We start from the raw sequence: 21,735 nt of genomic DNA on the forward strand, positions 1-21,735 counted from the left end.
TCCTGCAGCAGATAATGGCCGCCGGAGAAAAGTTAAGGAAGAAGGGGGGAAAGAGCTGAAAAGGGCGGCAGAACTGTGTGAAATCGCGCCCTTTCAGTCTCGATCCGCCCCCTCTATGACACTGTAGAGTGTCATATTTGTCATCCGGGGGGGGCGGGCCGGGGAGAGGAGGTGGCCTAAATTAGATGCCTGATGCCCAAAGGGACTGCAGGCCGGCGCGGAAGTCCGGGAGGGGGCCAGATCTGAACCGGACCCCCCAGATTTAAAGGCTGGATGGCGGGTATAAGCAGAAGGGGGGGGGGGCCCTGTGAAGAGTCCCCGAGTCACCGTAGAGCTGGTGCTACCGCAGAAACAGGGCGCAGGGAGGCCTGTGCATCTGTTGTGTTCTGCCTGCACTCCCCCCGGCCCCGACAGGAGCCCGCAGGAGGGCTGGGGTCCCTGGATTCAGCAGTAGTGTGCTGGCTGCTGGGAGCTGCTGTCTGTACAGGAAGTACCTGAGGCGTTTCAACCTAATACCCCGGGGGGGATTAGGGAGGTGCTGCTGTCACCATCAGGGAGCTATATCCTCGCCTCGGCCTCAACCCAGAAACCAAAGGGAATTGGGGAAGGAGGGGGGTCTCTACTTCGAACCAGCACCCGAGGGGCTGGGGAAGGAGCAACATGGGGAATAGCCATCTCAACTTCAACCGTGCACCCCATAATAAGGGGCCGAGGAAGGAGCCATGCCGGGAGTCTCGCAGTAGACCCACTTTTCTTCATCTGTAATCCTGTCGGTGAAAAACGGAGTAAAAGTTTTAGGTGTGCCTCCTATGCTACACTAAGCAAAAACTGGAGAAGGCAGACGCCGTCCAGGGGTGTATACTGCAGAGGAGGAGCCACAGTTAATCTTTTTCAGGTTATGCATAGTGTCGCCTCCTAGTGGACAGCAGCATAACACCCATGGTCCTGTGTCCCCCAATGAGGCAACAGAGTAATGACCTCTTCCTAAAGTTTTTTGGAACTTTTGGGTCTGGTAAAGATTTTTTCTTGTCCGAAGCTTTTCCTAATAGCTCATCCAAGGCCAAACCAAACATATATTCTCCTTTAACCCCTTTCCAACCCTTGCCGTATTAGTAAGCACATTTGCGTACCCCCGATTCAGTGAGTGCTGCTGCGCTGAGCCCTCACTGAACCGAGCACATGTCAGCTGATTCTTACAGCTGACATGTGCCCGCAACAGCCGCGGGTGGAATCGCGATCCACCCGCAGCTGTTAACATGTTAAATGCCGCTGTCAATCTCCGACAGCGGCATTTAACGCGAGCTTCCGGGTTGCGCGTCATAAGCCCCGCCCATCGGCGACCCCGTCAAGTGATCGCGGGTCGCCGATGGGCGTGCATGACAACCCAGGGTCTGCAGCTGATGCCTGTGGTTGTCATGATCTGGTCGCTATGAGCGCCACCTAGTGGTCGGCGCTCATAGCATTGTATGCAGGGGATCTGCTCGTCCCCTGTATGTAGCAGAGACGATCAGACAACTGCTGCTTCTAGTCTCCTATGGAGACTATAGAAGCATGCAGTAAGTGAAAAAAAAATGTTTTTAAAAATATAAAAAAATATAAAAGTTTAAGTCGCCCCCCTTTCGCCCCATTCAAAATAAAATATATATAAAAAAAAAAAAACACATACACATATTTGGTATCGCCGCGTTCAGAATCGCCCGATCTATCAATATAAAAAAAGAATTAATCCGATCGGTAAACGGTGTAACGAGAAAAAAATTCTAAACGCCAGAATTACGTTTTTTGGTCGCCGCAAAATTGCAATAAAATGCAATAACGAGCGATCAAAACATCGGATCTACCCCAAAATGTTATCAATAAAAACATCAGCCCGGCGCGCAAAAAATAAGCCCTCACCCGGCCCCAGATCACGAAAAATGGAGACGCTACAGGTCTCGGAAAATGGCGCTATTTTTTTTTAGTTTTTTTTTACCAAATTTTGGGAAAAAAAAAACACCACTTAAATATAAAATAACCTATACATGTTTGATGTCTACGAACTCGTAATGACCTGGAGAATAAGAATGGCAGGTCAGTTTTAGCATTCAGTGAACGTGGTAAAAAAAAAAAAAAAAAAAAAAAAAAAAAAAAACAACAACTGTGGTATTGCACTTTTTTTTGCAATTTTACCGCACTTGGAATTTTTTTCCCGTTTTCCCGTACACGATATGGTAAGACTAGTAATAGCGTTGAAAAGTACAACTTGTCCCGCAAAAAATAAGCCCTCACACGGCCATATTGACCAAAAAATAAAAACGCTATGGCTCTGGGAACAAGGGGAGCAAAAAACGAAAAAGCAAAAACGACAAAACCCAAGGTTGCGAAGGGGTTACACGGGATGGAACAAAGCTTTGATTTTGACACATTATCTCCGCTCCACATCTTCAGCCATAAAGCCCTTCTCGTGGAATTGGATAGTACTGCCGATCTTGCTGCAATTCTAACAGACTCTGCAGAGGCATCCGCTAAGAATCCTGTGGCTTTCTGCAGTAGGGGAAGAGATGCAAGAAGGTCCTCCCTAGGAGTACCTTTCCAGAGATGATACTCTAATTGCTGTAACCAGAGGAACATGGATCGTGCTACACAAGTCGAGGCGATATTTGTCCTCAGGGAATCCGCAGATGTTTCCCATGTCTTCCTCAACAGGCTGTCCATCTTCCTCTCCATTGGATCCTTTAGTTGGGAGGAATCTTCAAATGGAAGTGTCGTCTTTTTCGCCACCCTTGCAACTTGAACATCTACTTTTGGAATCTCTGACCATGCTTTAGTCATACTCTCATCTAGCGGGAATCTCTCTTTCATTTCTCCAGCAATATTTAACCTTTTTTCCGGAAACTCCCATTCATCCATGATGAGACTACGGATATTGTCGTGCACCGGGAACACTAGCTTTTTCTTCGACTTCAAGCCCCCAAACATCTCATGCTGGATTGTACGGGTTTTCTTCTCTTCCTCCACCTACATAGTGTCCCTCACTTGCAATAACAACTCTTTCATATTTTTCTGACGAAAAATAGTACTTTTTGTCCTCACTTCCCTGATCTGCACTCAGGTCACCTTCTTCAAGCTCTTCCATAGAAATATTTTCCTCTGAGTCTGAAGGATCGCTGACTGGATACTTCATTTTTGGCCGGGGAAGGACCTTCAACCCCTCGCTTGCTGGAAGGACTGTGAGAAGGAAGCTAGTGAGGACTGTATTTCCTGCTGGACCATTCCCCTAACTTCTTCCATAAGGGACGGCTGTTCCTCTTTCACAATATTCTCCGTACATCTCTGGCGCAGGGGTTTCTTATGGCCCGAGGTAAGCTTTTTTTCTACAGATGGCACATTTGAGTATTGTAGTACTTTCACACACTTTCGGAGCAGGATGCTTGTCTCCCTAAAATTAGAAGGGAAGATGTATTTAAACTTTTCGGATCCTGCTCAACAGAGTGGGGAATAACCAGGAGTACTTACTGGAGCGGGTTCACGCCGGGCTCTGCAGATGCAGGCTTGTAGACAACACCTTCCATAGATACAGACATTTTCTGTCCTACCTTATCGGTGTCTTCTCATCTGGGCCTTTTATAGAAGGAACCGAGATCCAGCGCCGACTCCCATCACACAAGTGGAAGTTTTCCTCCACTTTAGGGAAAAACCGCAGTTTCAAATTTCCCGCCGGGGCCCCATGCATTCCACTGTGGAATGCAAATCGGAAGTGACGTCGCCGGCTGAACATCGCGTACTTCCGGTGTATCCTGCACGCGCTCAGGACGTTGCCATGGAGGACGGAGGACAATCCCACAGGCTGGGGAGCTACAGGAGGCCCCCAGCCCATCACCCACTCAGCTTTACCCGAAAGTGCAGGAGAGGGAGGAGGTCCCGCTCCGGAGGGAACGGGAGCTAACAGTGGAGGAAGGCAAATGGCGCTCGATCCCTGCAGCCCGGCTCACGTATATTATTAGGGCACTGCTTGCCGGCCACAGCTACCCTAGGAACCTCAGGGCAACACTGGGGATAGTATAGGGGAGGGGCTATTTAACCTCTTGTGTTTCCTGTCCCTAATTAGGATGGGAAGGCAACCTCCAAGTGGTGCTGTCGTGGAGGCTATTGGAGAAAGAATGTATATCCAGCTTACTCACTCATTCCTGATGTTATCCTCCGTTAGTGCACGGACTGAAACTTGTATCGGCCACAAGAAATCCAGGCAGGGAGGGAAAAAAAAAATATATATATATATATATATATATATATAGTCCAGCACCATACCTTTGGGTGGTGAGGGGGGAATCAGGAAAAAAAATAAAAAACAACCTCTATTACAAAAAATGGATTAAAAATTTATATTATAAAAAATCTGACACCGCGATTGTTTTATTTTAGAATATGAATTTTTAATCCATTTTAGTAATAAACGTTGTTTTTTTAAATTTTTTCACGGTGCGGTGCTGGACTATATAAGCTTTCTTCTCTCTGGAGGTGTGCGCCTTCACCCCTCCCTCCCAGACGCCGCCAATCACAGCTCGGCAGCACCTGAGACCACTACAATCAGCTGCAGAGCGGTGAATGGTAATATCAGGGAGGGAGGGGTGAAGGCGCACACCCGCAGAGAAGACACTGAAGAAACACCCAGTTGATCTACAAGCTGAGATTTCACTTACTGCGCTTGAAAAAAAAACATGTGAATATCTCAGAAATGGAGCGACGCAGCACAAAACGGAAGAGAGTGGCAGAATCAGGGGAGGTCAGGGATTTTTACTAGGTTTTTCACTACATTTTTTGGAGTAAGTGACTCATTTGAAGGGGGAGAAACAAGAAACGCTGCTCTCTCCAATAAAAAAAATATTCTGTAAAGATGTGAACGAACCTTGAGCTGAGTTTTACAACGTTTTAGCATCTCTCTGTGCCTGGCAGCAAGAGGAGAATCTTTCCACTGACTTTCATTGTTCTTCAGCTCTTCCACTGTCCTAAGGATGGTAAAAACATATGGATCATGACCGTCTCCCTAAACTGCACACAATATGTGCGACTACCGTGAACGTAAATTTAGGCAGAATTGATGGGAGGCTTTTACGCTGCAGTATTGCTCACCTGTTCAGCTCACGAATGGCCCTTAATCGCCGAATATAACGGCGGCAGCTAGGCAGGATGGCGAGGTGATGAGCGTGCAAGGTCAGAAAGAAGCATTCTGTAGGGAACTTGGGCTCAGAAAACGAAGAAGGATCTTGATCTACAAAAAAAATAAAAATTATAAACTGGATATAGAATATTTATTGCAGCAACAAGGACAATGGTAAATTGCACCATCCATTAATGGGGTTTCCCGACACTGGTCATTACCAGGTGAGCAATGTTTAGGATGCCAGGACATATACAGGATCTGCAGCCGTGTACAGACTTGACGTCATCCACTTTGCTCACCTCCCGATTTGGAGGTCCAGTTGCGCCAGATAAAATCTTTACTAATAAAAATTATTTCTTGTGACTAGCATATGACCCTTACTTAGCTCTGTCATCCAGCTGGCGACCTCCTCCATTGTGGCTTTGATACGGGTCTCATCACTGGGCAACGTTATGCGGCATTTTGGATGGAAAATATACATGGGGTCCACAGTCTCCAGCTTAATCTTGGTGCTGAGCTGCTGTAGCACCCACAAGAAGTTCAGCATGAATCCGTCGGTCGACACCAGCCTGTCATCTGTCTGTAATGCACAAAGAATCAGGATTAAAAACTGTGAGCGGATCTAGAAGAAAGGGAATTGTGGACAGGATAGTACCTGCATCTGCGCCTTCTTCATATTGCCATTGACTATGGCAGCCATGTAATTCAGTGCAGATTCCCTGGTCTCACCATTTAGCAAAATACTGTGCAAAATCTTAAATAACTCTTGCTAAAAAAAAAAAATAAATAAAAAATGTAAAGACACGTAAAAAAGTCTAACAGCATTAATGTGATTATTAACCCCTTTACGACCTTGGGATTTTCCGTTTTTTGCTCCCCTTGTTCCCAGAGCCATAGCGTTTTTATTTTTTGGTCAATATTGCCGTGTGAGGGCTTATTTTTTGCGGGACCAGTTGTACTTTTAAACGGCATTACTAGTTTTACCATATCTTGTACTGAAAAATGGGGGAAAAAAATTCCAAGTGCGGTAAAATTGCAAAAAAAAAAAATGCAATTCCACAGTTGATTTTTATTTGTTTTTTTCTTTCCACATTCACTGGATGCTAAAACTGACCTGCCATCATTATTCTCCAGGTCATTACGAGTTCATAGATGCCAAACATGTATAGGTTCTTTTTCATTTAAGTGGTGAAATAAAAATCCAAAGTTTTAAAAAAAAAAAAAAAATGGCGCCATTTTCCGAGACCCGTAGCGTCTCCATCTTTTGAGATTTTGAGATTTGGGGCCAGCTGAGGGCTTATTTTTTGCGCGCCGGACTGACGTTTTTATTGATACCATTTTGGGGTAGATACAATGTTTTGATCGCCCGTTATTGCATTTTATTGCAATGTTGCGGTGACCAAAAAAAACGTAATTCTGGCGTTTGGAATTTCTCGTTACGCCGTTTACCGATCGGATTAATTTTTTTTATATTGATAGATCGGGCGATTCTGAACCCGGCGATACCAAATATGTGTATGTGGGGTTTATTTTTTATTATTTTAATTTGAATGGGACAAAAGGGGGGTGATTTAAACTTTTATTTTTTTTTATACTTTTAAAAACTTTTTTTTACACTTTTTGCTTGCTTCAATAGTCTCCATAGGAGACTAGAAGCAGCAATTGTCTGATCACCTCTGCTACATAGTGGTGATCAGCAGATCACCACTATGTAGCAGAAATGCTCCTGTACTATGAGTGCCGACCACTAGGTGGCACTCATAGCGATCTTTACATGACAACCACTGGGGTCTACTACAGACCCAGGGTTGTCATGCCCACCCATCAGTGACCAGCGATCACGTGACGGGGTCACCGATGGGCGGGGTAAGTGACGCGCTTTCGGCGCTGTTAAATGCCGCTGTCAGAGATTGACAGCGGCATTTAACTGGTTAACAGCCGAGGGTGGATCGAGATTCCACCCGCGGATGTTGCGGGCACATGTCAGCTGCAAGAATCAGCTGATATGTGCCCGGTTCAGTGCGGGCTCAGCGCCGGAGCCCGTGCTGAAGCGGGGGTGATGGCCTGGGGCGTACTAATACGCCCCAGGCCAGTAAGGGGTTAAAAATGGAGTGCTGCCCTCATCTGCTCACATCATTAGTTTGTGCAATGTATCTGCCCAATATGGATGACCTATTCTAGGGATTAGTCATCAATATCAGTGTAGTGGAAAGCCCCTCTAAGTGTACATTCAAAAAAGACAGTTTCATTGCAGAAACTCAATGACGCTTCTGCACATTTTTCCCTTTCCATTACAAAAGGTGACATCTGCACCAAAAATTTACTGGTGGTTAAAATCAGCATTTCTGGTCAATTTACGCTGCAGATTTTTCTCCTCAGAATTTGGGTGCGATTCAATGGTGGCAAATCCACTGCATATAAAGCCCACGGAAAAACAAAGGGGTTGTCCCATCATTGGGGCACATGGACAACATAGTAGCAGCGTACAATACTCACCCGTGCCGACTCCAAGTAATGCTGAAGGGACTGACTGACCACTCGTGTGTTTTCCAGAGTAATTGCAGGACCAGAGAAGTATTTTTCTACAACTTTGTTCTGTCGGGAGATAGAGGATTTTGTAGTATATTTTTTTATATGACCGGGATAAATCTGTGACCATTCAAGACCACGTAAAATGTTGGAAAGTAAAAAAAGACAAAGTTACAGCAACTAAAAAATAAAACGTACGTCATCCTCGGCAAAGACGGAGAGGCTGAAGAACGAGCCAAGGTAGGAGAGGCGCTGCAGCTCCCGGCCAGTCGCAGGGCTCAGAGACTTGGGTAACCAGAGGGGCAGAGAGGCCATCTAAAACATAACGTAGTGTAATGAGGCGTATTATAATCTTATACACCAATAGAGAAGGCGATGTACACCTTTCTGGATTTTTTTCTAAGAGTAACACACAATTGAGAAAAATGGTAAATTAAAAATAATAATTACTTACCAAGCAACAGACGGGGTGAGTCTTTCCAAACTTAATCTCGCACAGTTCACCTAAAGCCTGCAGAAAAGAGAAGACATCGCTGAACTCCGAGAACTACAATCTATTACTAATTTGCATTAGAAACCATCCCAGCAAGAGAAACCCTGCAGAGAACAAGGGGTTCATCTGCCGATCCGGTTCCCTTCTGTAGGAAACTGCGCAATTAAATAGACAAATCCTATTGAAATCCAAACTAAACAATGTCTTGTGTATGGAAAGGGGAACATATATTAAAAGAAACACCCTTAAAAAATGTCTAAAGATATGGGAACAATGGTTAACTACTCCGGGGATTGCATCGGAAAGCCTTCTCAGATACACTATGATAGACCGTCTGTACATCTCCTCATCGTGAACCTGTAAACTATCCCAACTCATCACAAGTCCATAACTTACACGCCCGAAGTGTAAGATCTTGGAAAACAAAAGTGTCAAAAATAATTCTATGTAAATGCTGTGATTCTCTGTATTTTTAATGCAATGCACAAGCAGTCAGAACACGGCCTGGGCGGTGGTGCCGCGTCCGGCCTCGCCGTCATCACTGGGTGTGTATATTCAGAAAGTGGGGCGATCCTCACCATTAATGGGTATTTGAAATTGTCACTATCCAAAGAACAATCTTTAGCTGCCAGAGCCAATCCTTGCAGAATGGGGATGAAGATCTGTGTACAAAAAAAATATATGGAATATCTTAGGGTTTTATTATCTTGTCCGTGTAATGCACCAGCACCGACATTTCCAGAGGGATGAAGGGATCACAACTTGTCGTACCTGTTTGAACACCTCCTCGTCTTGATAGGTCGTCCTTACGAGTTCTTGAATGAAGCCGAACGGCAGGTTCCTACAGAGCATATATGGCACCAGGAGAGACTGCTGCTGTACAGACCTGAACGAGAAAAAACAAATTACATATGGGGAGAGGGGACAGCTGTGCACTCATTTATATTGATTTCAGTACATAGTAAGAGATCGACATATGGCACCAGGCGAGAGGTTGGTTATCCCAATCTAAAATGCTACGATGGATCACTAGGAACCAGCCTGATGGTAAAGGATTTTGTAGACCCCCGTTGTTCCCATTAACATCAGGAGGTGAGTGGTTGCTGATGACAATGAATCTACAGATAACTCCGGGATCCATGCACCATCAGCAAGTATGTCCTATTCTGAGTGATGCCCTTTCTCGTCTTGTACCCACCTTGGCTGGGTGAGTGCTCCCTGTAACACCAGCGCAGCATGGCAGATACACTGCGATCGAATGTTGCTCAGGAGCTGGCTCACATCTGGCTGACTGCACATCTACCGGAGGAAACAGATCAGTGTTATCTCTTCTGCATTCATTATATATGGCGGCCGCAGCCAATGCAGACTACACAGAGCAGTGCTGCCACCCAGAGGCCGCAGGATGCACTTACAGCTCATCTCCAAAATGTTACCTTTGGTGCTTTCCTCTCCTCGATTCCCACTCTATCAAAGCACTCGATGAGGTAGTTGAGCATCTCGGTTTCTTTGCACGTTTCTATAGTGAAGTGATCGCCGCACGACTCTGTACTATTTCCACTGCAGGAGAAAAACAGTAAAAAAAAAAAAAAAAATGACAATCATTCGGGATCCAGTGCACAAGATCTCAAACTTGCAGAGTTAACAGTATCAGCGATTCAAGGAAGGAAAAACCATACATTAATAAGATTAAAAAAAATAAGTTAGTGAGAAAGCGGCAAAAGACGCCTGGAGTGTTAGGACTTAGTTCACACAGCGATTTAGTCATCTCTTTCCAGTGTAAGGATACAGATAAGGACGCGTTCCCAAAACAGAGGGAAACTGGGGTCTGAAGGGCAAAGGGGTCACAGCCGAACCATGGCACAAAATGAGCATTATTTTACCTTTCGGGTCATCCCAAAATACATAAAAAGAGAAAATCACTGCAAAAAATGCAATTGGAGCAGATTGCTATTGCATATATTGATGCGGACACCTGTGGAAAAAGCGCAGCATTTCTGCACATAGGAACGTGGCTTAGGGGTATGTTCACATGTAGACAATTTGCTGTGGATTATTGTGCAGCCTATCTGCATTTAAGTGTGGATTTATTGCAGATATTACCCTTTCAAAGGTGAAATCTGAAAAATATCATAATTTATGTGCAGAAACTTTCAGAAACTTTTGGATGAGATTTGTTGAGCACTTTCTCACATCCGGACTTCTTCCTCTGTAATTATTTCCTCAATAGCAAATTTGGGCCCCTAAAAGTAGCATGCGGTCCAGATAGAAAGCCCACTCATATGCAAAAAACTGCAACTCACTGGACAGGCACAGCAACTGGTACGTGAGTTAGTGAGCGCGTGGGCACGTCGACATGCCAAGTACCTGGACCCAAAGAGCACACTAGAGAAATCCTCTTCGTCGCTCTCCTCGTCACTGCTGTCCTCAGCCTCATTGACGTGGGTGAGGAAGAGGAGGGACAGAGGGTTGTCATATGCACTGGCACAACATGAAAACACACAGTCAATAACTGGAAGGGTGGGAAAAGATGAAGCGCCAAATACAAACGGGGCAGCAAGTCCTATCTGTCTACATCCATATGCATTAGTCCGGGAGGCCGACAGGCGGCAGCAGATAACCCTACAGCACGGACGTCAGGGGGATATCTACACATTAGCAATATGACACTGGCCGTTTCATTCCGGCAGTCACACGGCATGCAGCACTCATAGGGCGGCACTGCAAACCCCAGCAAGCAGAGAGGTCGTGAATACGGCACAAAGTACGACCCCCAGTCTGTAAATCCGCGCACAGCACAGGTTTTGTTTTTGCTGCTACTATTCAGATCAACGGCTGGAATGTGACAAACCTTTTACCGGATACTCAGGAAATGTGTGCAAGTCGACGGTGGGTGACCACCTTTGTAAGAGCTGTAACAGCAGTCATAGTAAATGTCAGTACATGGCCAGGTAGACATATGGAAAATGATGTATATTGTGCCGCAAATCTATGACACGCTTAGACTGAAATTACATACATCCCTGCCCCCAAAAAATGCAGAGGTGGGTGAAAGCAGTCTGCAGTCTAGAGCACACCCCTCTCCAACAACATCTTTGTTTCCATCACCATAAAAGGTGCAACTAATAATCTGAGATTTCAGCTACCATGCAGAATTCTCATGCTTCAGAAACCAGTCAGTAAAAGGGAACAGACAACATACAGAGACCATGCACACACCAACAACCTGCACACAGAATACCTAGGGGGGATCCGGTTTTGCTGTGGGGACTCTCTGAGAGATACCAGAGACCTCCGTCTAGGTGAGCTGGCCGGCACGGCTCGAGGACTGCTGGACAAGGTGCGAGGGCTGGACGTCAGGTGCAAGACAGGGTAGAGGCTGGAAGTCCCTGGGCTGGAAGGAATGGGCATGGGCCCTGAATGGGTGACGGTGTAAGGCCGATAACGAGGGGAGGACGATGCATGGCCTAGGGATGGGCTTGGCGGTACAGGCGGAGACTGCGCAGTGCTGCACGACTGGGCAAAAGAAACGGAGGGCAATGGCGAGTGTGGTGCTGGCACAGGAGCAGTATTAACGGGACTAGCATCGTAAAGACTGGATAGAGAAAAATAGGAAGTGAAAACAATATTTAGACAGGAGCAAAAAAAGTAATAAATCGTGAATATTGTAGAGGGGCTGACATGTTACCGGCATAAGAAAAAATGTAGTAGTTTCATGGGAAAAAAAATAGATTAAAGTAGGACTCGCAGGAATTATTTCCCTTCAATCCTCTCTCAGTGTATAAAATATATACTGATCATCGTTTTTCCCATTTTCCAGAGCCGCTCCGGTCTTCTTCAGGACCACAAGACCTCAGATCAATCTTACCGGATCACACACAGGTTTATGTGAGGAGCGGAAGTCACTTTCTCAATGCAAGTCTGTGGATCCGCCGCGTGGGCCAGCAAAGCTCCAGTGCGGCCGCGTGGGCCAGCAAAGCTCCAGTGCGGCCGCGTGGGCCAGCAAAGCTCCAGTGCGGCCGCGTGGGCCAGCAAAGCTCCAGTGCGGCCGCGTGGGCCAGCAAAGCTCCAGTGTGGCCGCGTGGGCCAGCAAAGCTCCAGTGGGGGCCGCGTGGGCCAGCAAAGCTCCAGTGCGGCCGCGTGGGCCAGCAAAGCTCCAGTGCGGCCGCGTGGGCCAGCAAAGCTCCAGTGCGGCCGCGTTGGCCAGCAAAGCTCCAGTGCGGTCGCGTGGGCCAGCAAAGCTCCAGTGCGGCAAAGAACCGGAGCAGCGCTGGAAACCGGGGAAGACGGCGATTAGTGAGTATTTAATACACTTACACTACATTGCATACAGAGAAATCAAAATGTGCAGCGATGGTGTCCCAAAACTTTGCAAGAACAGATCTCGAGATCTAAGTGTGATACTTATGCATTGCACACCCACACTACTTACAGTTAAAGGGGTTGTCTGGCGCCATTCACTTCCACAAAGAGGTGGGTAGCATTGAGATAGTTGCATTTGCACATACTTGTACAGCCGCGTGCACATTACCTGTCGATCCTGCACGAGACGAGTCACATCAGATAAGTGCAGACGTAACGTCATTCCCGATGTGGAAGTGAGCGGAGCCAGGGGAAAATATCAACACTCCTGAAATGTCTGAAGCAGTAAATACTTTTAATTCCTAAAGAAATAATCTTGGAGCATCTTTTCTTAGAACTCTGCATTGTGCTTTTCCTCTATTATACCTCCTGGTAATGTATAAAAAAATTAACAAATAGGTGTTACCATTTCTCTTGTCAACAGAGAGAGTTCCTACACAGAAAGATCAGTTTCTGTAGGCAAGACAGTGTTGAGAAAACCCCCACTAATATTGGGAAAGGTATCACCTACTTGTATAAATAAATTGGCCATTACCAGGAGGAATAACAGCGGAACGGAACGTTGACGGGATCTATGAAAAGCTGCTCAATTTTTTTTTTTCATGGTAATATTTTTCAATATATCAGGTGAGGCGACAGGTTTTCTTTAAAGGGGTTGCCTACCCAAAGACAACCCTCGGGGTCTCCCTTCCGGCAAACATCTGATTTAACCGGGAAAGCTGTGGCCAGTTGCTAAAAGGGAAATGTACAAAAACAAAGCAAACAATCAGAAAAATGACGGAAGAGGTAATACATAATTAGGCAGGATAATTAGTAAAAGCTACTAATTATTACAGTCTCTCCTTCCCAGGTGGGGGCCCATCCTCTGCCATATATGTGTCCTAATAGAGAAAAGACAGGGGTTGCTTTCATGAGACAATCCCGCTACTCCTGTAATCGACTGCTCGATTACCACGTCTCGTGACTCCATTGTACTCTGGCAGATTTGGATCAAGGTGACATTTTCCGTAATTACAAGTTACAGGAACACAATAGAAAGTAATTTAAAGTGACTGGCAATTCTGGAGGCATGATGGAGTTACTACAGACGACTCCGTAACAATATCCTACAGGCTGACTCCACTTGCCTCGATAAGGAGCTGGCACCGAAGGATCCGGAGTTACACAACATGGGGCTGGTGCCGGGCGTGGACCCAGAGTTCAGCAATAAAGTCTTCTCTGGGATTCGCGTGGTTGCAATTGGCTGCGACGTGGCGGTCAAGCTGGCGAAAGGGTTGTCGTCCTTAGATTGCGAGGACATCATCAGGACTTCCATTAAAATCTGCCCTATTAAGTCTTTAAAATTGGAGAAGACTGCGGAAAAGAAAAAAAAAAAAAACGGCGCGTGTTAGTAAACCGTAACTGAACATCGGGTAATCACTAAACCTGCACGGCATGAGTTTAGTCAAAAGTTCAATTTCGGAAGTGGGACGCCCGCTGCAGGATTAAAGGCAATTGCAAGAAGCTTTTGAAGATCTGGCCAAGGACCATAGCTAGTGACGCCGCCGGCAGGCTCTTCCCAGCGCGCTGCAGGTGATTGACAGGTCTCTCCTTTGAGTTTACGTAGGGAGAGGCTTGTTCATCACCTGCAGAAGCGCTGGGAAGTGTCGGCTGTGATTCATCCACGGTTTTGGCAGTGTGAATTGTCCAACAGGTAGCCTAAAAGGGGCCTGTTTCAGAAAAAAAAAAAAACATGGCTGCTTTTTATTAGACACAGCATCACCCATTACCAGATAGAGACATCAGGAAACGACAGTGTCTGGTATCACAACTCATCCCTATAGAAGTGAATGCAGCTGCAACATCACACACAAACCATGGTCAGAAAAGAAAGAAAGCCACCATGTTTTTCTAATTCTGGTCAACTCAGTAAGTGATGGTATATTGCTAGAATCCTCCACAAATGCTGAGGATAAGTTTCTCAGTTTTACCTCTGTATAGGGGGCGATTCTGGCCCACTTGCGCAGATACAGCTCCCTTTAAGTAAATGAGGCCAGCTGCATTTCCTTGCAGTCCGGTGGCCAAGAGCGGTGAAATTCAAGGGAATTTTGGAACAAGATACAGCACTGCGCCGCTTTCATTTTGGGGTCCCAAAAGTCAGACCCCCAGCAATTATCAAGCAATCATATCCTAGCCATAGCTCAAAGTCTGTATACATGGGTATATTTCTAACGAGCGCAGATTGGTGCTCCTTTAAAGGCCAATTCACAAGGGCCACTGTCAAACTTTAAGAAGGTTAATACCACATGCATGTTAGCAGCAGGACACCCCCTATGGACGGAGGAAGACGATCTGCTAACATCAATGATTTACTGGCCTGTAGAAACGATCTGATCAGCTGATGAACAAGAGTTTTCCTGATCAGAGGAACTTTTACATGGGCAGATCATAAGGGGCAAGCGGTTATAACATAGGAATTACCCCTCTAAATCATCCATGTCCTGGTTTATGGTTTACCTTCTTTAGAGTTTTGCCTGAATTGAGCAGATAGAGACCTCAGGAAAACGACATCTTGGTCTCTGTCTTTCCAAGATACTCTGAAGATCTTGCAGACCAGCTGCAGCGACTGTTCTTCAGACACCTCAGATCCTGAAGAGGATTCCTGCAAAAGACGGAGGCACCTAATAAACCGGAAGGAAACGCCCCAGCTGTGCTGAATATGCACTGCATAGACGTTAACTATTCAGTCTTGTCCTGTAGGCTGATACGGCACATGCAAGAAGAGCACCCTCATCTTCAGCCGCGCTCATCGCTCGTAGTTCTGGTAATCTACCCTACCTTATCATTAAGGCTTCTCTTCTCCCTGCGATCGCTCTCATCTACCTCCATGTTCTCGATCCCTGAGTCCACATCCACCTGGGACATGCTGGAAGACAAGAAACAGGAGATTATGTCTTCTCGGATAGAGGTGTAATGCATTAACATAATGAAAGGTTATGTTCAATACAATTTTACAAAATGTAAGCTCACCCTTAACCTAGAGTGACCCGTAGATATTAGACTGGTTCTGCCACCCTGTAGTAATAATGCAGATCCAAATAGTGCCAAATGGACAATCTACTGGGCTGTGGAGGGGAACTTTGGGATGTTTTATGTCTTTGATCACATATCTAGATCACCATAAACCCATCTACATGTGAGACACGCATGGTATTCCCAGGGGAGGCGATGCAGCTTCAGCACCGTGCCCCGGTCACAGCTTTTCCTCTGGACAAGGGTTTTCTGGGGGCCACCTGCTACCATGTAAGGGCAGCTAAGGCCAGAAGAAAGGAAAATTTGTGCAGTAACCCCTGCATTCTCCTCAGCGATCGCATATGCCAGTGAAATACCACCACAAATGCTTAATTCACATGTCCCTACTATATGATCAGTGAGTAAACCTGTCCTGACTGTGGGTCTCCTGACCAGAGCTAGCAACCTCAAAAGTATATGAGGGGCGTCTAGTTCATACCAGGAGACCAGCAGTCATGGTGGGTATTGCGGACTAAGCGAGGAACGAATAATAAGGACATGTGAGATCGGCCTTACTGGCATAGGAATACCTCATTAACCACCCACAAATGTTACACCGTGCTGTAAAGTCTCAGTCACACCATATTGATCCTTTATTCTTGGCAGAAGTGCTCAGTATGATCCTCTAAACAGTTGGATTATTGACTCCAAGACTTTAGGCACATAAAACAGGGTGAGGGTTTAAAGGGAACATGTCAGGAGATTCATGCTGACCGAACCATGGGCAGCAACAATCACAGCCGGACTGCTTTATTGCAGCAGTGTATGTTTTAGGGCTCATGCAGGTGTCCGTGTAACACGGTCTGAGCAAGGACCGGCCGCAGGACTCCTGACCTGAACGCGACAGCATCATATTCTATCAGGCTGTTACGCTTAGATCAGGAAACCGGCGGCCAGTCCGTGCATTGTGTTCTGTGCTCGCACCGTGGTTACATGGACGTATGCATGAACCGCTACTCCGAAAAGCTGCGGTGTTTCAAAGAAAACATGCAAGTGTGTCCCTATGTGTGTATAAGGAAAGAACTGTCAGTCTAGGGGATGGGGACAAATCCCGGACTAGTCATTCAAGACGCATAGTCCCCGTAAGATGTCTTGAAGTATGTTTTCTTGCAGCGTTGCAGAGCAAGACATACACAGCTACGATAACTCCGACTCAGTCTCATTCTGCGTGTGGTTCGGGCAGCGTGAACCTGCGGACGGGGTCACTTATGAATAACCTCTCCTGCGTTTTACCTTTTTTCACAGGCGACGCTGTCGATGTCCATGCTCTGAGAACGAGACAGGGACTGGGACTGTGTTTCGAGGCTATTAGATGGGGAACTGCTGAGCGAGCTGACGCCTTCGCTGCTCTGACTCCGGTGGGCCACCCCTGGAACAGATCACAGGACAAAATTAGCAAGGACAGACAATAAATCCTAACAAGTATTGCAGCAAATAAGTAGAAGAACGAAGACCTTTAAGTAAAAAAGAAAAAAACAAAATATTTCAGACAAACTAGTGTAAATGCAGTGATGACGTCACGTCCATCATTCACATGATCAATTTCAAAGCCCAGAAAACATCCTTTTCGCACGTGTTCGCCTCATCTCCAGGAGTTGTCCAGAATTGATTTACATATAACAGGACAAGCCCTTTAAGTGGCTTTTTCTTACGTATAGGTCCACATAATTAATCTTGGCACAAAGGAATCAATGAATACAAAACAGCTTAGTCAGCCCTAAGCCGACGGTGCGCCAGCGATCGGCAGGACTGGTATAAAGTGGCTCTGGGATATTAGAGCTGCATTCTCTGAATAGCAGGAGGATTTACAAGAGTTGTATAAAACCAGATTGATGGCCTATTTATAAAGTTAATACGGCATCTGCGTGGGGCATACACATGGCCGGGACACTAAGCAGCAGTGTGACCGCTCGTCACGGTTAAATAATATGTAATGGAGCAGCGCCAGAAGCCGGAGACCGGACTCGTCAGCGGAGCTTTAGACATGGAGGACGCCACGTGGATTTTAAAGGGAAACAGTCACTGCTTTAAAGAGCGAATTCACACAAACATATACAATTAGGTCCATATATATTTGGACAACATTTTTCTAATTTTGGTTCTAGACATTACCACAATGAATTTTAAACAAAACAATTCAGATGCAGTTGAAGTTCAGACTTTCAGCTTTCATTTGAGGGTATCCACATTAAAATTGGATGAAGGGTTTAGGAGTTTCAGCTCCTTAACATGTGCCACCCTGTTTTTAAAGGGACCAAAAGTAATTGGACAATTGACTCCAAGGCTATTTCATGGACAGGTGTGGGTAATCCCTTCGTTATGTCATTCTCTATTAAGCAGATAAAAGGCCTGGAGTTGATTTGCGGTGTGGTGCTTGCATTTGGAAGGTTTTGCTGTGAAGTAAACATGCGGTCAAAGGAGCTCTCCATGCAGGTGAAACAAGCCATCCTTAAGCTGCAAAAACAGAAAAAACCCATCCGAGAAATTGCTACAATATTAGGAGTGGCAAAATCTACAGTTTGGTACATCCTGAGAAAGAAAGCACTGGTGAACTCATCAATGCAAAAAGACCTGGGCGCCCACGGAAGACAACAGTGGTGGATGATCGCAGAATAATCTCCATGGTGAAGAGAAACCCCTTCACAACAGCCAACCAAGTGAACAACACACTCCAGGAGGTAGGCGTATCAATATCCAAATCTACCATAAAGAGAAGACTGCATGAAAGTAACTACAGAGGGTTCACTGCACGGTGCAAGCCACTCATAAGCATCAAGAAGAAAAAGCCTAGACTGGACTTTGCAAAAAAACATCTAAAAAAGCCAGCACAGTTCTGGAAGAACATTCTTTGGACAGATGAAACCAAGATCAACCTCTACCAGAATGATGGAAAGAGAAAAGTATGGCGAAGGCGTGGTACAGCTCATGATCCAAAGCATACCACATCATCTGTAAAACACGGCGGAGGCAGTGTGATGGCGCGGGCATGCATGGCTGCCAGTGGCACTGGGTCACTAGTGTTTATTGATGATGTGACACAGGACAGAAGCAGCCGAATGAATTCTGATGTATTCAGAGCCATACTGTGTGCTCAGATCCAGCCAAATGCAGCCAAACTGATTGGTTGTCGTTTCATTCTACAGATGGGCAATGACCCAAAACATAAAGCCAAAGCACCCCAGGAGTTTATTAAAGCAAAGAAGTGGAATATTCTTGAATTGGCCAAGTCAGTCACCTGATCTCAACCCAATTGAGCATGCATTTCACTTGTTAAAGACTAAACTTCAGACAGAAAGGCCCACAAACAAACAGCAACTGAAAATCACCGCAGTGAAGGCCTGGCAGAGCATCAAAAAGGAGGAAACCCAGCGTCTGGTGATGTCCATGAGTTCAAGACTTCAGGCAGTCATTGCCAACAAAGGGTTTTCAGCCAAGTACTAGAAATGAGCATTTTATTTACAATTATTTAATCTGTCCAATTACTTTTGGTCCCTTTAAAAACAGGGTGGCACATGTTAAGGAGCTGAAACTACTAAACCCTTCTTCCAATGTTAATGTGGATACCCTCAAATGAAAGCTGAAAGTCTGAACTTCAACTGCATCTGAATTGTTTTGGTTAAAATTCATTGTGGTAATGTCTAGAACCAAAATCAGAAAAATGTTGTCTCTGTCCAAATATATATGGACCTAACTGTAGCTTGTCATCCGTGTTGTGACCGACCGCAGGTAAACTCCCAGCATCAGCGGTCGTCGGGCCGAGAATTGCAGCCACGATTTGGATAAGAAAGTCTGGATGTCGCAACGATCGCTGCATGTAAATGGATAAACAACGAGCATTGATGCACAACGTTACATGACCGGCGCTTGTATCCGGCCATGGTTTATGTAGAACACGTAGTCTTTTCTCAATGATGTTCATTATTTCTGTGATCGTCTTTATCCACGTTGTTGAACACATCATTTGTAGTGATGAGCGAGTATGTTCTATTAACACTTTTGGCGAGTATGCTCGTGCCGAGCTCCGAGTAGTTACAGCTGCTCGGTGTTATGCTTGAATCGCTCCCGTGTGCATGATTTGTGACTGTTTGACAGCTTTAATACATGTGAGGAATGTCTATTTCTTACACATTCCTCACATGTAATAAAGCTGTCAAACAGTTGCAAATCATGCACACGGGAGCGATTCAACCATATCACCGAGCTGCTGTAAATACTCGGAGCTCGGCCCGAGCATACTCGGAACAGAACATACTCGCTCAACACTAATCATTTGTCACTGAGGACGATGATTTAGACGTGTCTTTTCATCAGTAACTCCGTCGCACCAGTTTAGGTCCCATTCTGCAGTTTTTACTTTGATTTTTATTACCAGCTTCTACAAATTTTCTCAACTTGTAATATGTAGCCACCTAAGGAGATTGTCCATGGCTCTGACCCAGGCCTGTGCTAGGACGGCTGATCACCACCAGGTCAGAGGAGGTCGATCAGCTGTTTAAAGCCCCCACAGCAGCACAGTGGCTGCTGGAACAAAACAGCGTCACTCAGTGTATAGTGGCCATTCTCGGTACTGCAGCTCAGACCACATTTACTGCAATAGGAGCTGAGTCCCTGAGAACGGCCACAACAGTGTACTAGCTGCGGTGTCCGGACTCCATACACTGCGTACATCTGGCAGCTGTACCATCTGCTAGCAGCTGATCGGCGGAGGGGCCGGCTGCAATGATATTGATCACCAATCACTCGTTGTGGACAACCCCTTTAATGTTGTTGATGGAAAACCAACAAGTTTGACGGACACATAAGACAGCAATCCGGCTACTCTGGAAACTCTCCTGACCTGCCGAGAACTATCAGACATGTGAAAAAAAGCAGAGTCTGAACATCTGACCAAACCTGTGTTTCTGCTTCCACAGCTGTTTACATCCTAGAGAGCGGCCAGAGATGGTGCGTTACCCCACAGCCTCCCCCGCCGGGACACCATGTTCTGTTTACACTGCTCACAGGAACATCCATTACTAAACCTGCTCCTCCTCTGGGAACGGGCACAGGATCACATCAATACCAGGGGGTCCGGGGACACTATGACGATGCAATGCCACAAAGTACAGCAGCGTGCACCCGCCTGACGCAGGCTGGAAGTACATAACAGTCGGCATATGCTTTCCCAGCACACACAGAGACCCCAAACACAGTGCAGCCTTACAACCAACCGGGAAGGGAACAATGTACAGAGATCAAATAATAGATATACCGTAACTCTAGTCACCAAAAGCGACTGCTCCCCTGCGTACTTCAACCAAGAAATAAAAAAAAGTGCAATGAGCTGCACAAAAAAGTACACAACGATGCAGACACAAGCTAGCAAACCCTCCGGAGGGGGCTCCACAAAGATTGGGGATAAATCGTCCCCCCTCAAAGATTAGGGAGAGCCCAACCAACCTCTGGCTTCACCCTTGTCTACCACCTCGCAGCATCCACTAGCTGGCATAGTAGAGGTTTGACGTGTTCACACCCATACATCCCACCAGGCCTCCCGTAGGGGGATCCCATAAGGGGCAGTGCACACTGGAAAACTGGAGAACAATATGGAACATTAGGATCTGCAGTGTATGACTGCGACCGCGACATTCATTCTCCTAGTATCCGTCCCAGTCAGATGACCAGGGCAAATGTGCCATCACCATCGGTGAAGTCAGGCAACCCCCCCCCCCGGTCCCTCCTGCACACCCCCCCTCACGCCCAGGGAAGGGGGGGTACCCTCCTGCAGCACACCCACGGGGGGGGGGGGGGGGTGTCCCTCCTCCTGCACACCCACAGAGGGGGGGGGTCCCTCCTCCTGCACACCCACAGAGGGGGGGGTCCCTCCTCCTGCACACCCACAGAGGGGGGGGGGTCCCTCCTCCTGCACACCCACAGGGGGGGGGGGGGCCCCTCCTCCTGCACACCCACAGGGGGGGGGGGGGGGCCCTCCTCCTGCACACCCACATGGGGGGGGGGGCCCTCCTCCTGCACACCCACATGGGGGGGGGGCCCTCCTCCTGCACACCCACATGGGGGGGGGGGGGCCCTCCTCCTGCACACCCACATGGGGGGGGGGGCCCTCCTCCTGCACACCCACAGAGTGGGGGGGGCCCTTCCTCCTGCACACCCACAGAGGGGG

At 46.7% G+C, this 21,735-nt stretch overlaps 1 protein-coding gene across 2 annotated transcripts in view; it reads right to left on the bottom strand.

Moving 5' to 3' along the window:
• UBE4B (ubiquitination factor E4B) overlaps window positions 1–21,735 on the bottom strand; it is a 49,661-nt gene that overhangs the window by 17,763 nt on the left and 10,163 nt on the right. Inside the window, exons 3-19 of one of the 2 annotated variants that reach the window (XM_073657280.1) lie at window positions 16,809–16,944; window positions 15,342–15,429; window positions 15,021–15,165; window positions 13,652–13,877; window positions 11,404–11,757; window positions 10,530–10,643; window positions 9,599–9,722; window positions 9,361–9,461; window positions 8,934–9,048; window positions 8,741–8,824; window positions 8,124–8,180; window positions 7,868–7,984; window positions 7,637–7,735; window positions 5,796–5,909; window positions 5,522–5,720; window positions 5,110–5,248; window positions 4,886–4,985 (exon numbers count right to left, since the gene is read on the bottom strand). In XM_073657280.1, the coding sequence (XP_073513381.1) occupies window positions 4,886–4,985; window positions 5,110–5,248; window positions 5,522–5,720; window positions 5,796–5,909; window positions 7,637–7,735; window positions 7,868–7,984; window positions 8,124–8,180; window positions 8,741–8,824; window positions 8,934–9,048; window positions 9,361–9,461; window positions 9,599–9,722; window positions 10,530–10,643; window positions 11,404–11,757; window positions 13,652–13,877; window positions 15,021–15,165; window positions 15,342–15,429; window positions 16,809–16,944 (2,312 nt within the window). The remainder of the gene's footprint in view (window positions 1–4,885; window positions 4,986–5,109; window positions 5,249–5,521; window positions 5,721–5,795; window positions 5,910–7,636; window positions 7,736–7,867; window positions 7,985–8,123; window positions 8,181–8,740; window positions 8,825–8,933; window positions 9,049–9,360; window positions 9,462–9,598; window positions 9,723–10,529; window positions 10,644–11,403; window positions 11,758–13,651; window positions 13,878–15,020; window positions 15,166–15,341; window positions 15,430–16,808; window positions 16,945–21,735) is intronic. The other variant, XM_073657279.1, reaches the window with a different exon arrangement.

The sequence above is a fragment of the Phyllobates terribilis genome, unplaced genomic scaffold (genome assembly GCF_046119375.1).
Source record: "Phyllobates terribilis strain yellow unplaced genomic scaffold, ASM4611937v1 Scaffold_12__6_contigs__length_324123572, whole genome shotgun sequence".
In the NCBI taxonomy this organism is placed as follows: Eukaryota; Metazoa; Chordata; class Amphibia; order Anura; family Dendrobatidae; genus Phyllobates; species Phyllobates terribilis.